Source organism: Carettochelys insculpta, chromosome 4, assembly GCF_033958435.1.
Source record: "Carettochelys insculpta isolate YL-2023 chromosome 4, ASM3395843v1, whole genome shotgun sequence".
Classification (NCBI taxonomy): Eukaryota; Metazoa; Chordata; order Testudines; family Carettochelyidae; genus Carettochelys; species Carettochelys insculpta.
This window is the reverse complement of record NC_134140.1, coordinates 106,143,896-106,160,434: the sequence shown is the minus strand read 5'-3', so window position 1 is coordinate 106,160,434 and position 16,539 is coordinate 106,143,896. Positions and strand designations below refer to the sequence as shown.

General features: G+C 42.0%; 1 protein-coding gene across 2 annotated transcripts in view; it reads left to right on the top strand.

The window, feature by feature from the left end:
- ANK2 (ankyrin 2) overlaps positions 1–16,539 on the top strand; it is a 223,750-nt gene that overhangs the window by 120,531 nt on the left and 86,680 nt on the right. For both annotated transcript variants that reach the window (XM_074993415.1, XM_074993414.1), the window contains exons 18-22: positions 3,137–3,334; positions 5,918–6,016; positions 6,124–6,222; positions 9,567–9,665; positions 13,146–13,244. In XM_074993415.1, coding sequence (XP_074849516.1) covers positions 3,137–3,334; positions 5,918–6,016; positions 6,124–6,222; positions 9,567–9,665; positions 13,146–13,244 — 594 coding nt within the window. The remainder of the gene's footprint in view (positions 1–3,136; positions 3,335–5,917; positions 6,017–6,123; positions 6,223–9,566; positions 9,666–13,145; positions 13,245–16,539) is intronic.

The window sequence follows — 16,539 nt, the reverse complement described above, 5'->3', positions numbered from 1 at the left end:
ACCGCTGATTATCCAGCGTTTTGAGAAATAGGAGGAAATTCAGTCCACAAGGACACCAGATCAGGACATCCATGTGTGACTGAATTCCTGCATAGAATTCATGGATCACTCACTTGTCTCTTGTCCCTAAAAGAGAACCTGTTCTGGTATTTTGCCTGTTCCAGCTAGTGACCGGACACAGGAAGACTGATTTTCCTCTCAAATATATCAGTCAAGAGTAACTCCATTAAAGTCAGTGAAACTATCCCAGTGTAAAATCAGTGTGCAAGAAAAATCTGTCATCTCCATCTGTTAGCTAGCCTTGGTGTGTGTCCAGCACATTATTACAGACTCAGTGTGGACCTCGTACAGTATAAATGCTATGGCTCTACAAGGTAAACCGGTGGCGAAATTCCTTGTGACTGTAATAGTACGAGCTCTGCTAAGCTTATCTCAGTCATTCTTTAAATATGTTGCAAATATGACTTCCTCAGTCCAGCTTACTTTAGCACTTCATAGAGTCAGTCCCTGAAACTGAGCGTTGTGAGGTTTGTCTACGTCGCGGGAACCGGATGAGGGCTGATATTCTCTTATAGGAGACTGAAAAAGGAAAATACCCGCACAGACCCCTATCTGTGCAAGTTTTCACTGATTTTAAAAAAGGTTCTGGTTCTAACACTCAGCTCAAATGATCTTTAAATAAGTGGCCCTTCTTTTCACTGATGTGCAAGAGGTGCTTCTTCTGCTGGAATGGATGTGAATTCAGTAGAAGTAATGCTACACCCTTTTCCCCAAACACAGATACTACAAACTTAACAAGGATTCTGTTTGTCCTAACCCCTAACTGTGTCTTTGGAACTGAAATACAGGGCTTAAGTGGAACACCATCCTCTTCTTGCCAAACAAGGCAGTGAGTCTTGTCACTGACGCTGTACAGTATAGTGGATTGTTCCTGGAAGAACTCCTCCCTCTGGCTGCATTTCTAGCCACTTGCACAACTGACTCAGCTATCAAAGTTGCAGCTGCAAAAACATATATACCTCTCTACTTTTACATCAGAAGAGTAGAGTGCAGTGCAGTGCATGCACCAATCATGCACCAAAAAGTTGTCACTCATGGGTGAGAAGTTGGGTGCTGACTCATTTAGGGGGGAAAAAAAACATTGGGTGAAATGGAGCAAGTGACAGGAGAATGCTAACATATAAGGGATAAGGAATGGTTAAATTCCAGCTTGGGTATAAGAGAAGACGGATGAAGACAAACCAGTGGCACAGCAGGATCTAGTAAGGTCTAAAATACAATGAGCTCTAATCTGTGAGAGTCATTTTACAGTGTATTGTTTTTTCTTAGTTTTTATGTAAATTCTTTCTTTCCTCTCTCCACACATGTTCTAGGACTAGATCCTCAGCTGGCGTAAATGTGCATAGTTCACTGTCAGTTTGTAGCTGGGGATCTGGAGCTAAGTTGTGTTGACATCTGTTGAGTGCTGACTGCACTATTCTTGTCAGTGTCCCTGAGGGTCAGCCATTGCATATATGCGTTTACCAATCAGAGCGTACCTGCCTAGCTCTATATACGCCAGGACATTTTATTATTCTACAGAATGCTCTTCTATATGTTATAGTAGTCAAAATTTGCAAAATGTAGAGGTCACTGGCATCTCACAGTCATGTATATGGAAGAAAAGATGCATTTTTTGCTTCATTATAGTATCAAAAATGGTTTTGGATTTAGAGAACTGAAAACAAGCTCCTTGTAACATACGTCTTAGAGTTAAACATTGGAACTGCTGGAAAATGGAATTTCTCTTACAAGAAAAAAATTATTTTTTACACGACTTTTAATCCAAAATTTCAGACTTTTTCACAGGAGAAAAGTTTCTGAAGATTTCGTTTTTGGGCTAACTGAAAAGGCATAGCTTGTTCCAGACAGCAGCCTCAAAGAGGGTGTCCACATTCTGAGACAGCCATCTCCCTTGTGGAATTAGGCCCTACAGGGAGCTTTCCAGATGGCTGCCCAGGGAACCTCACTGTCATTCAGCTTCTTAGGGGGCAGATTGCCCCAGGAGCAGGTGTCCAGGCTCTCAGGAACCAGTCAAGCAAGCCCTCTGTCCTGCTTTCCCAGTTTCTATTGAAAGTTTCCATGAAATTGGCACATCCCTCTGAACACCTAGATTCTGTCAGTCCAGCATTTTCTGACAGAAAAGTGTTCAGTGTGAAAATTTTTGATCAGCTCTACTAAAGATAGGTATTAATGTGGTGTGTTATGATATGCCATTTGCAAATGAAAAGTTAAGTAGCGCTCATTCCCATCAGACAGCACTGAGGTGAGGAGATCAGAATTCTGGAAAAGTGATTAGATAGTTATGGGACTATTGAAAACAGCCACAGTACACCAGATAGCAGGAGGGTTTATATCCAGGCCTGTCAATACGGGCAGGGATGATGTGTCACAGGGGACAATTACCACAGGGCCTAGCAATTAAAAAGAGCCTACTGTGGTAGCAGTGGTGCCCAGAGCCCTTTACATTGCTGTCAGAGCCCCATGTGGTATGCTCCAGGTAGCTCTGAGGGCTGGCTGCCCAAGCCCTGCCCCTTCTGCTTAAGGTCTTGACCCTTCCAGTAGTGTGGAGCTGGCCCCTTTCCACTTTAACACCCCTCCCCCATAAAGATCCCTTCGATGCTTTAGGGCATATGCTAACTACTACATGGCAGGGTTTAGGAAAATATGTCCATATGCACAGACTGCTCCATAAGTGTGCACCTTCCTCTGAAGTATCTGGAATTGACCACAGTTGGAAGCAGGAGACCAATCTCAATGGACAATTGATCTCATCTGATTTAGGAATTCCTATGCAAAATAATTCTTGAGATACAGAGATGTCTCAATAGTTGGATTTTTAATGGTTTTCCTTTTCAACATTTCTTCATATTTCTTTATACCACCATAATCTGAAAAGTGGACATTTTCTATTCCCCCTAGAATCATTTCCCCTGGAAGTTGACTGAAGGATTGTCAAGAATAGGAACAATAATGATTCCGTGGCTAGCACTCGATTGTTCCCGATATTTCTATGAAATGCAGTGGTGCACTATTTTCTGTGTGACGGATTTGTAAATGTCAGAAAAGGCTGTTAACATGTGGAGCTTGGTTTTAGAATGGATACACCCCTCTGCACATTGCTGCTAAGAAGAATCAGATGCAGATAGCCACTACGCTGCTCAGCTATGGAGCCGAGACCAACATTCTGACTAAACAGGGAGTGACCCCGTTGCACCTGGCCTCTCAAGAAGGCCATGCTGACATGGTTAACTTACTCCTGGACAAAGGATCCAATATCCATGTGGCAACTAAGGTAATGCCCTCTCACCATTGAGGATGAGCTATCCCGGGAAGGGTACCTGGTGACTTGCGAAATGCAATACCAAAATAGAGCCAGTTGCTCAGAAATAGAGTCCGAACTGTACACACGTATACACATGCAAAAACAGGAGATGTGTAAGGAAGCAAAAGTGGGTGGGTGAACAGCAGCAGTTAAGGGTAGCTGGGTCTGGCAGAATGACTCAGATCTGAGGCTGTCTTAAAAACATATTATTACCAGTTGTGCTGGGAGACCAAGGCAGGATCTTCATCTGTGTGCCATGTCCAGTGAAAAATGAAGTGCCAGTAAGCTCTGACAGGAAGGTGGGCTTGGAGAAGCAGGCAAGCCAGAGGAAGTTGCTGCAGAACCAGTCACGGAGACAGGGTTGTAATGTTTCCATTTTTCTGCAGTATTGCAATCTCTGAGCTGCTCTCAACGTAATACCAAAGTTGTACATACTACCTAAAGGGTTAAGAAATATAGATGGCAGACCCATAACTAGGTACTTTTATGTCTTGGGCAAAATATTATTTATGGACCCTCTCGCCTCCAAATTTAAAAAAAAAATGTCTCTAGTTTACTTAGTTTTATTTATCTTTACTTCAAAAATTCCACAAAAATTACTAGTTAATATAGTAATATAACAAAAATATATTGTCAATAAAGTTAGGGACATACGTAGATAATTAAAAATAACAATCAACCTATAAACAAATAAATAAAATGTGAGTCTTAACAAACAATTGTAGAAATAAAGAAACTTCTAATAAATGACAAAATAATTATAGTACTTATTATTAAGTTACTTTATGCACCTTTAGCTCAGCAAACTCATCAGAAAATGAGTTTTAAAAAAATAAAATAATGAGCTTTAAAAAAAACTCCAGAGATCTTATTTTCCCAGTAAGAGGAGACAACAAACTATCAAAGCCTGGGGCTGGCCCCATGCACATACTGCATGGGAGAGAGAGTTAACCCCTTAGCTCCTGGAAGCTGCCTGCCCAGACCAGGGCATTACCAGCACAATTTTCAGAGAGAGCGGGAAGGGCCTTTCAACTTACTGGGGCTGTGCTCCAGATGATGCTGTGCCCGGTGCAAGCACCTGCTTGCTCTGCCCCCTTGGTACGGTGCTGATAGAAGGGAGGTTGCACAAAGCTATAAATCCTTGTATCAGAGAGATAGACGTGTTTAGTCTGTATCTTCGAGAACAACAAGGAATCTTGTGGCACTTCACAGACTAACAGATATTTTGGAGCATAAGCTTTCGTGGGCAAAGACCCGCTTCATCAGATGCATGAGTGGGGGGTGGTTTCAGGGGGGTATTTAAAGAGTGGGGTCCCAGTAAAAGGGAGGGCCAGAGCTGACAAGGTCTATTCAGCAAGGTGGAAATGGCCCAGTCTCAGTAGTATGTATCAAAAGAGGAAAAAACAAGTCAGATCAGACAGGCCCATCTCTAATGGGGAGATATTAACACTTTGATTCTGACAATGGGCCTGTCTGATCTGAAACCACCCCCCACTCATGCATCTGATGAAGCAGGTCTTTGCCCACGAAAGCTTATGCTCCAAAATATCTGTTAGTCTGTGAAGTGCCACAAGACTTCTTGTTGTTCTCTAAATCCTTGTGTGATATGTCAGAGAACAATATCCTGAGGGCTGAACTAGTGGAGTGCTTACGGCACTTATCCCTATAAACTGCTATCCAGTCTCCTTGCTGGGATGGAAGAATCTGGCAATGTTTGGCAAAGAATACTGCAGCTTTACTAGTTGAGAAAATAATAAAATAATGCTAATGAAAACCATTCTGATCTATCAGGTTTTCTATTAGAATGTGTGCCACATCCTTCCTAGAAGTACCTTGATTCTCCTCAACAAAACACTCTGTAAGACTTTATGTGATGCAGTTTTACCCAGCCAAATGATTCTGAACGACATGTACTCTTACAGCGTCCGCTTCCGCAGCTTTTGCTTTGAGTAAACCCACATGATGAGAATCTTGATGTATGAGAATCATGTAATGTCCCATTCTAAGGAATGGAAAATAAACTGTTTTTCTATTCTCATGCTCCGTGTATATATTTAAATAATTTATTTAAGCTCTTAACCATTTTCAGTCCACAGGCTGTCACAGTATGCATCAATGTATACTTTGTATGAAGGGTTGCTTCAATTCTATTTTTGGGCCCCAACATACCTCTGCTGATTCCTTTATTCTAACTCCCAACATAAATTTTAAGGACTATTCCTCTCAGCTAAGGAAGGCTATATATGGTGACCAGGAATTACAGAAAGAGTCAGACTACTTCATTAGTGGGCAGTTCAATTTCTCCCATGACATTACTTTGTAAAGTCCCAATGTGGTAATCACTAGCTGAAAGTCTCAACATATAGTTATGATGACAGTTTGCTGTGATGTGCTGTTTGTTAGTTTTAGCTGGGTAGAGGCCAAATACCATTCTGCAAAAAGAAAAAAAAAAACCCTCTGTTTTGGAAATTACAGGTCTTTTCATATTTTAAAAATGCTAAAACTTGCAAGTCCCCTTTCTCCATTATCATTCTCTTTCCGTTTCATCTGTAGAGTGGACTGACATCCCTGCACCTTGCAGCTCAGGAGGATAAAGTGAATGTAGCTGATATATTGACACGGCATGGAGCAAACCAAGATGCCCAGACAAAGGTAAACCTCATAATGCCTACCGCTTCCCGGGTGAGCAAGGATGTTATTGTTATACTGGAATGTCCCACTGAATGCAAAATTTACTTTTTTGTGTAATTTTATTGAAGCTGGGCTACACTCCTTTAATTGTGGCTTGCCACTATGGAAACATCAAGATGGTGAATTTCCTCCTGAAGCAGGGAGCCAATGTCAATGCTAAAACAAAGGTAAAGAATTTTTCATCACTTCTGCTTTTTTTCACCTTCAGTGACCATATGATACTAATTTGTACTGCATATGGTCAGCTATAGGATTGTTTTCCTAGTAGACCTTTCACAGATTACTCAGACACAGGAGGTGTCAATATTCTGCTGATTTGTGGTTGTAATGAAATTAATTCCCTCTGCTCAGAATCAAGTTGTATTACTCACTTAATTGAAGTCGGGTCCATTAACTCAGTGTGGGTGCGCATACGAGAAGGGGGATCTGTTTACTTGAGTTTTATCTTTGTTTTATTTACATGAGCCTGATTCTGTTTGTGCCATTCACTTCAGTTGTTACTTTTGAATTAACCCAGAATAAGGCCCACTATGTTGTGCTATATGGAAACAACTCTGCCTCTGTCAAGCAGTGCGTAATCAGGCTTGACTCACCACTGTGGGTCTCCTTGGGGATAACTTCTATCCTGCTGATCTCCTTGGGAATTAGTTCAATCCAACCTCCAGAGCTCCCTCTCCTGGCAGTGTCTTGCTCATTGTTACCTGTTTGTTCTCCACCACGTTATATCAGGACCCATGTCCCTCCCAGACCATGCTACCCTTCCCACAGGGTCCTGCCCTGGGCAATGCTCCACACTCTGGGGTCCTCCCCTCCTAGAAAACCCCAAACTCCTATACACACCTTGCCCTGTTGACCCACTGCCAGTCATCATTTAGCCCCTTACCTCAGGGGCAGACTGCAGCCTGAAATGGCCCCTCATCATGGGCGCAGAGGCTTGGACCTGCTGCCTTCTGCTGCCCTGGGTGTGTCCTTGCAGCTATTGCCTCAGGCCCTGCAGCCTGGAAGTGGGGTCAAGCCAGAGCTCTCCAGCTCTACCTGCCTTTTCCCAGCACCATTCTCTTCAGGAAGCTTCTGTAGCTTTCCCTGGCAGCCAGGTCCCTCCTGCTCCACAGCTGGATCAAGAGTGTTCTCTCCTCCTCACCCTGAGCCCCTAGTTCTACATCCCCGGCTGGGTCCTATAATGGCAGCTAACTGCCTCAGCTGTTGGCTCCTCAGTCTGAGCCGTCTCCCAGGATTGATTGAATCCTTTATCCTTCCTGGAGTCGGGTGACTGTCCTACTGCGCCTTGGTTTCCGAATGTGCCATATATAGGCTTACACTGAAGGATGGGTGGCCACAAAGCCATGTTGTATCACAGCTGTCTTCACATCACCTGCACCAGGAGAAGGCCAGGCCAACTTGGGCCTAATACACCCTGGCTCCAGTTCACACCAGCTTCTTGTTGATATTCTGTAGTCATAGCACTACCGTTCACCTCTCCACCCCAGGCTCATGCACCTTCCTTGGTGTTTTGGAATCAGTGCAAACAGCTAAGCTCCACTGTTGGCTCCAACATATCTGGTGTCCTTGACATTTGGTTGGAATCACACAAACAAATGGCACTGATCATTCTTGCTGATTTTTCTGTCTCCAGCAGCTTACTTATATGGTCAGTGGGATGGCCTCATGACAATGAGCCCAACTAAATGGTGCAAGTGTCAGTGCCCAAAGAGACCCAGTATCAGGGGCTGGAATATCAGGACATTTCCAGTGCTGTCATAGCCCAGGCTCAGTTGGTTAAAACCATAGATAAGATTGTTCGAAGAGCTGTAGGCATAACACTAGGAAAAAAAGCAGAGAACCTATAATAAAGGTAGACTGCTGGAAACTGTGCACTACCAAGATGGCAGCTGGCAGCATGTCTAGCTAAGCTGTTTGGAGGCAAATGAAAGGATTATCCTAATTTATCCACATATGTTAGGGTCACCTTGTATTTAAATGTATGTTGAACTCATTGGGTCAGATTGTGACTTTGGTTCCCTAGTTAGTCTAATTAGCTGTAATTATCCCATTACATTTAGGAGTGTTAACACCAGAGTAATTCAAATCAGTATCTGCCCCATTGGTGCTTCCAAAACATCATAAATCTTGGCAGACTAACAGATAAACAGTATTATGGATTTGCTCCATTTAAAGAGCAAGTCCCTCCTGGCTTGATTTATACATGACAGATTAAAATGTGACTGAGATGCTATTGGCGTTCTAGCTATAAAGAGAGGCTTTAGGATACTGCGTGTCATGTCCAGCAGAAAGGTGATGTGTCTGGATGTGATCACCAAGGACTTCACTGGTATTAAATGAATGAAATAATGTGATTGTCTGTATAAAACACCACAGCCTGTATTAAATTCCTGCCTTGTATCCTACTGGTAGGTAAATGCATAGCCCAAATGGCACAAGGGCAACTGGAGTATTAAACACATTGCCACCTGTCCATATGAAAGAGACATGTCAGAGTCATAGTTTGAGGCACACACACAAGTGAAGAGGTCAGTGTAAGTGCCTTAGGCTCTCCTATACACACCTAAATGGTACAGTAAAATCAAATTGCTATTTTCCCGGTTCTATTCTTTTTTTTGCTTTCAATCTCAGTTGTAGATAATTTTGTAAATTAACTGCCTGACTGGATTCATACAATTCCCCCTCAGATCAGCTAGCTGAAGCACCATCGGGCCATGCTTTTGTATTGTATAACATCCCGAATGGGTCATTGGAGTAGATAAATATACAGAATTAAAATATGTTTATTAGTATGCCGCACATGCAAACATTTTTCACTATATCTGTGGCACAATTGGGATCTTCTGTAGACAAATGGAAGATAAACTGCACTGACACTCATAGTGAGACTGACAGTCAAACAGCTGGTTCATTTAAAGTGCACTCAATTAGTGCTCAGAGGGGTGGCCACATTAGTCTGTAACTTCGCAAAAAACAAGCAGTCTAGTTGCACCTTAAAGACTAACACATTTATTTATTAGGTCATGAGCTTTTGTGGGTCAGACCAGCTTCTTCAGCTTTTCAATTAGGGCTGTCAGAATTGACTTGGCTTTAAAAATTAGCCTAAATAGTTTTAAAGGCAGATTCCTGGTGTACCCATTAAAAACAAAGGTATGGGAGACAGATCTGCCCCCTCAGTGCTCAGTGAGCTTGGGCATGACTGTTCAGTTCTCTTTGCTTCATTGTTCCAGCTGTGAAAAGGGGCCAGTAATGCCTGCCCACCTTTATAAAGACCATTAATTTTTTCCTATGAAGGATGCTCTGCAAGTCAAATATTATTATGATTTATTATTTTATTAATCCCCAGAGGATTCAGAGGCTGTTGCTCAGAATTATTGTATGTCTGGGTGAATTGCTGACATAGATGTAGTTTTAAATAAAATGTTTTGATGAGAGGAAGTAAATTTATATCTCTATACTAATTACTGTATTTTTCTCTCCTTAAAAATATGGCAAATGCCACCAATGACAGAATGGCTATACTCCTCTGCACCAAGCTGCTCAACAGGGTCATACTCATATCATCAACGTGCTTCTTCAGCATGGGGCCAAGCCCAATGCCATCACTGCTGTAAGTGTGGAAACTGCCTGTGGTACCCACTGCAGTCTGCTACCTGCCTGCAGCTTGTTCCTCTCGTGGTTCCTCTTTCCTGTGTTTGATTGACTCATTTGATTCCTCTCCTCTGTAGCCTTTTGTCATTGTGAATGTGCTTTTCCTACAGCTGGTCATCAGATGTGTGAGTGTGAGTTCCCCTTCCCCTCTCCCTTTCTAGACCCTTAAGGTAGCTCTGTTCAGCTGCAAAGCACTTTCACAACAGAGAGTTTGTCTGAGCTGAGCAAGGGATGGTAATGGTAACTCCTGAGTTGTAATGCCAGGCTGGCCTCTGACTGGTTATGTCACAGGCACTCTGCAGTTCACTTTCTCCATGTGTAAAACAAGGGTGGTAATGAAGATGATAGTATTATTCTTCCAGCTCCTGGCCAAGAGGAGAGTCTGGATAAAAGCAAACTGACTGCAGTCCTACTAAAACAAAAAGCAGTCAAGTAGCACTTTAAAGACTAGCAAAATAGTTTATTAGGTGATCTTTCATGGGACAGACCCACTTCTTCAGACCATAGCCAGACCAGAACAGACTCAATATTTAAGACACAGAGAACCAAAAACAGTAAGCAAGGAGGACAAATCAGAAAAAGATAATCAACGTGAGCAAATCAGAGAGTGGAGGGGTGGGGGGCAAGGTCAAGAATTAGATTGAGCCAAGTATACAGACGAGCCCCTATAGTGACTCAGAAAGTTCCCAGCATGATTTAAACCATGTGTTAATGTTCCGAATTTGAATATAAAAGCCAGCTCGGCTGCTTCCCTTTGACGAACGGTGCGATAATTCTTCTTCAATAACACACATACCACTAGGTCATTGACAGAATGCCCCATTCCATTAAAGTGTTGACTAACTGGTTTGTGGATCTGGAGTGTTTTGATGTCTGTTTTGTGCCCGTTGACCCTTTGTCTAAGGGAGTTAGAAGTCTGTCCAATATACAAAGCATCTGGGCATTGTTGGCACATGATGGCATATATGATGTTAGTAGAGGAGCATGAGGAAGTGCCCGTGATTCTGTACCACTGGCTTTTATATTCCTAAATATTGAGCCTGTTCTGGTCTGGCTATGGTCTGAAGAAGTGGGTCTGTCCCACAAAAGCTCACCTAATAAACTATTTTGCTAGTCTTTAAAGTGCTACTTGACTGCTTTTAGTTTTGATAGTGTATAGACTAGCACGGCTTACTCTCTGTTACTATGCAATCCTACTGTACAAGATAGAAGAGCTGTTTACTGCCTAGGATGAAACCCTTAGTCCAGACCCATTTCTTTGTGCCTGAACCCTTGCAGCCCCAGCCATGAGATTGGCGGGGGGTGAGGGGTGGGGAGTTGACTGAGTACCGGCTCCTCTTTTTTTTTTTTTTTAACAAAAACGACACTGCCTCTATCCATTTGTTTACCACCTCCTGAATTTAGTTCATTCGTACTCCTGGATATTCAGAGAGCAGACATTGCCTGCACCATAGCTTCTCTTCTGTACAGAGGGCGAGGAGCCTGCAATTCTTTTTCTTTAACACCATTTTTTGCAATAGCCAAAAAGATCTCTGGCAACTCCAGGTGAGCTCTGTATACCCAGAAGTTCCAACTAGTGAAAACAAAATGCCTGTGCCTTGCTCCTGAGTGCATAATACATCTGCTTAATGCTTGGCTTCCGTCTTGTTCTCTGGAACAATGCTCTGAGATTGAGTTATCTAAGAATCCGTGTTTTAGTTTATGGCATCAGCTGGGGGCTTTCATACTCAATTCCTGGGCTAAACACCCTGTCTGGGCTTACTTAGTTTGAAGGTTTGTTCATCTGATTTTAATCTGCTTGTAGGACTGTCACAGCCTGGGACCATCAGGCCTCGAAGCACAAGCACTGCTGAAGTAGCTTGGGCTCTTATTCTGGTGTCCCTGTCCACACAAAAAATTCTCATCCAAGTTAAATGGGTGCTTTAAAGTGGAGCTAGCAGGCAGAGAGGGGTCTGGGGTGGAGACCCAGTTCTGCTTTCATTTGGGACTTGCTTTCATTGCAGTGTTAGCTAGAGGTAGTTGTAATTCAAGTGTTACCTGGCCCGATTCCTGTCTAAACACTCATTTCTCACTTGGGATAAGTGGTTTTACACTTTACACTTGAGCTAGGTGGACCGTCAGGGGATGTAGGCTGAAGCTCAAGTGCTTCTGATGGTAGAGTAAATACTGCAGCAGCGTTAGTCTGTGCTGCTAATCCAAACACTGTGCAGCTCCGGTATCATTCTGCAGTCAAGAGAACCTAACTCAAGAGCCATTACCTTGAGGGTAGATGATTAAGCTTACCCTGCAGTGAAGCAAAGGCTTTGGGCTGGACAGCCACTCACTTTGCAGTGGCTAAAATGCTGAAGTGCTTATAGTCTTTTCATATCTTCCCACAGTTCTCACCATGTGTCCAGAAGGACATAAAAATCTTTCACTGGGGAAAATTAAAAGAACTGACCATTTACTGCTGTATAAAGAATGATGGGAGGTACCCTCATAGGTGCTTGTGATACACACAGGTGACTATAGTAGAAATGAGGATGCAGTAAGTTGGGTAGAGCTGTGCAGTGGGGCTGTTCCTACCCCCATTGGCTGCTCACCTGGGTTAACTCTGCTGTGAGGACATTCTTAGCTGATGTAGCTTGTGTGGGATATTTTTTTCTGCTCCTCTTGATAAAAAGGCACTAATTTTTGGGTACATATTGGGGATGGCTGTACACTCTGCTGCTTGGCACTTTTGTAATAAATACAGACCAGATTTTGATACTCTCTGACTCACATGGAGCAGCTCCATTAACTTCAGTGGCACAGCTCCTAAGGTAAGATACTGTTCAGTGTGAGTGAGAGTGTAACCCTCTAGCCCTATGTAAATAATTAATTCCTATACATGGTGTTTAATCAGCTAATTCATTCTTTATTTGAAGATTAAAAGAGCTATTTAAATACTCAGTAGTATGTGGCTTAAAAGAATTACCCCCATATTCCAAACTTGAATCTTGTTTTGTTTTGTTGTCTGGCTATGAGCTTTAGCATAAGGTATGTATTCCCAGAGAGAGTAGTGTGCCTACTGCAGATGTGAACTGAGGAAGTTAGACCCTAAAACTTTTTAATAGTTTTAAAAAAAAATCTCCCAAATAGAGCTTTTTACAAAACAATGCAGTCAAGGCACATATTGTGTAATGAAATCTGACAATTTTAGGGTTAAAGCAAACAACATGTTTTTTATGAGGAATTGCAGGCAGATGTAAGTGTGTTGTGTTACCATGGAAATCAGGGCTATAGTCTTAAAGAAGTTACAAAGACAGATTCAGATGTAATGGTAAAACTCAGTGATTTTCCTAAGCTGTGCCTTGTTTTGGATGGAAATGCTGGCTCATGCAGTGCTTAGAATGATCTCATTGGTTCAAGTCACAGTCCTCCCTCTCATTTCTCTCTCTCTTTCTCTCTTTCTCTTCAGAATGGTAACACTGCCTTAGCAATTGCAAGGCGCTTGGGATACATCTCAGTGGTCGACACTCTGAAGGTTGTAACAGAGGAGGTCACCACCACCACAACTGTGAGTACTAGATGTGTGTTACTTCCTCTGTGGTATTGTTTCAAACTCCCTATGCCTCTGTCTTTCTCATTTTAGTTTATAAAGTTTTTAAGGTCCTCCTTCGCTTCGCTGTTGCAAATATATTGCTGTGCATACAGTACACGGAATTAATATAAGTAGCTTTGTAAATCTGAGTTTACACAGATGAAATAACAGGTATTCAAAACAGAATATAAGTTTTCAGAGGAGGGCCCACGCAGCACATCCAAATTTCCCTGAAGTTTGGGAGTGTTTATACAGCTTCTGGTCCATTTCTGTGTTTCTTCTCCATTATCCTAGTTCCTTCTTGACAGTCTCTATACTCAGATGCTTGCCTCTGTGACACCTGCTATTGTAGAGTTACCAGAGCAGGCTTTGTAGCAATCAGCCTTTCCCAGTTTGTGAGTGTGTGCCAGACTTTAGTGGGGTGCTCACTATGCAGCTCTAACTCACATACATCCTCGTTTTTCTCAAATCACTTCCAGAACAAGTGGGTCCAATTTTAGCATGGCATAAGAAAATCCCTGCTTACTTCCTCAACCCTTAAACTGACTGGAGTCAGGATTTTGATTCTCGGAGCTCAATGAACCATATATAACAAATGTTCTGAGCTGAGCCAAGTTGATGCCTTATCTTGTAATTTTATTTGTCAGAACTCTGTTTAGTCCATTTTTAAGGAAATAATTTAATTTTTTGAAGGGCAGAGGTAATTATTAGTCACATGGTTACATGGTTGGAGGAGATACAAACAGTTGCTTTTAACCAGAAAGACTAGTTATATTCTGCCATGATACAGATAAGTGTGTGGGTGGATGCCTGTCTTATTGGTCACGTATTGCTAAAACAGTGGCAGACTGTGGGAAGTCAGAAGGAGGTCTTCAAAAAGCCATGTATCCGTGAACACAATAATACTATCATTTTTGTATGAATTTGCCTGACTGTCTTTTGCTGTGAAACCCTATGAGGATAATGCTTATTTTTAAAGCATGAAAGACTATAATATAGAAAGGCTATAAGTATTAGGCCGCTCACAGCAGCCCCATAATGAAAAATGTCAAGATTAGCAAAAAGATGCTGCCATATGTTACAAGCCAAGAACATGCACCATGGCTGGAGGAGTGGGGAGGAAGGGGCAGTGAGAGTGAGAGGAAAGTACATTTGCTTTTTTATCACATACTGGCAGCAAGTCTCTACTGAAATGAGCAGAGGAAGATGGAACAAAATTAGCTTCACATAAGGTTATAAATAGAGTGAGCTATGGTTTATTAATCAACTGCAAGAAGAAAGATAGGCTCAGTTTACTTCTCCAAACTGAGTCAATAACCCAAGGAATCTTAATAAATATGGAATATTTGCCTTTTCTGATATTTATGTATTTACTCGTATAATGTACATACATATACATGTGTGTATTTTCCTTCTCTCTTGGTAACATTTATCTAAAGTAATTAAATCCTTTGTCAAATTTGGCTTATATGGCCTGTGTAATCATAGAATCATAGAACACTAGGACCGGAAGGGGCCTCGAGAGGCCATCGAGTCCAGTCCCCTGCCCCGACAGCAGGACCGACCACTATCTACACTATCCCTGATAGACATCTATCTAATCTGTTTTTAAATATCTACAGCGAGGGAGATTCCACAACCTCCCTTGGCAACTTATTCCAGTACTTGACCACCCTGACAGTTAGGAACTTTTTCCTAACGTCCAACCTAAACTTCCCTTGCTGCAGCTTAAGTCCATTGCCTCTTGTTCTCTCCTCAGAGGCCAAGAAGAACAAGTTTTCTCCCTCCTCCTTATGACACCCTTTAAGATATCTGAAAACCACTATCATGTCCCCCAACAATCTTCTTTTTTCGAAGCTAAACAAGCCCAATTCTTTCAGCCTTTCTTCATAAGTCATGTTCTCCAGACCTTTTATCATTCTAGTTGCTCTTCTCTGGACCTTCTCTAATTTCTCCACATCTTTCTTGAATTGGGGTGCCCAGAACCGGACACAATATTCCAGCTGAGGCCTAACCAGCACAGAGTAGAGCGGTAGAATGATTTCTCGTGTCTTGTTCACAACACACCTGCTAATGCATCCCAGAATCATGTTTGCTTTTTTTGCAACAGCGTCACACTGTTGACTCATATTTAACTTGTGATCTACTAGAACCCCTAGATCCCTTTCTGCTGTACTCCTTCCTAGACAGTCTTTTCCCATTCTATATGTGTGAAACAGATTATTCCTTCCTAAGTGCAGCACCTTACATTTATCTTTATTAAACTTCATCCTGTTTACTTCAGACCATTTCTCCAATTTATCTAGATCTTTCTGAATTATGATCCTATCCTCCAAGGTAGTTGCAACCCCTCCCAGCTTGGTATCATCTGCAAACTTAATAAGCGTACTTTCTATGCCAATATCCAAATCATTGATGAAGATATTGAACAGAACTGGTCCCAAAACAGACCCCTGCGGAACCCCACTTGTTATGCTTTTCCAGCAGGATTGAGCACCATTAACAACTACTCTCTGGGTGCGATTAGCCAGCCAGTTATGCACCCACCTTATTGCAGCCCTCTTCTGATCTCTCTGATCTCTGATCTGATCTCTCTGATAATCACCTCTTCTGATCTCTGTTTTCCTTGTCTTGCTTCTCCCATTGCCCTTTCATGTCTTTTATAACCCTTTGTTGAAATTTCTATTGTGTTGTACAATACCTACAAACACCGATGTACCACAACATTATAAATATTAAATAATAGTAGTAATATAAGAACAAAATGTATACACACTTTTAAATACATAACTTTGATTTAGTTGTTTTAGATTAAAGATTTTTCTGTGCCCTGTACTATATATGTGGACAATGGACCTGTCCTCCAGAAATGCCAGATGCTTAAGGTGTTTATCTTTGGGCTAAATCAAACATTTGTTGAATCTCAAGGTTTCTGCACATGAAATTCTTTTTCTGTTCATGTATCTGTGTACGTAATACACAAATTCAAATGGGAGATAAAAAAAATTTAAAAAGTCTTGTGGGCAAATTTGTCTCTGGTGAACTCTACCACGGACAGAGTTTGCCAGAGATGAATTTGACTTGGTCTTCAATTGCCACTTTGGTGCATGCCGATAATGAAGGCTCTGCATAATTTTGAAAGACATCATTTGATTGGTTAAAGAGCTTTTGGAACCACTGCTAAAAAGGAAGCATAAATGGCAGGAGCTCCCTGCAGTGTACAATGTAACATGCAACACTGAAAAGTGCATTGCCAGTACAGTCACCAGGC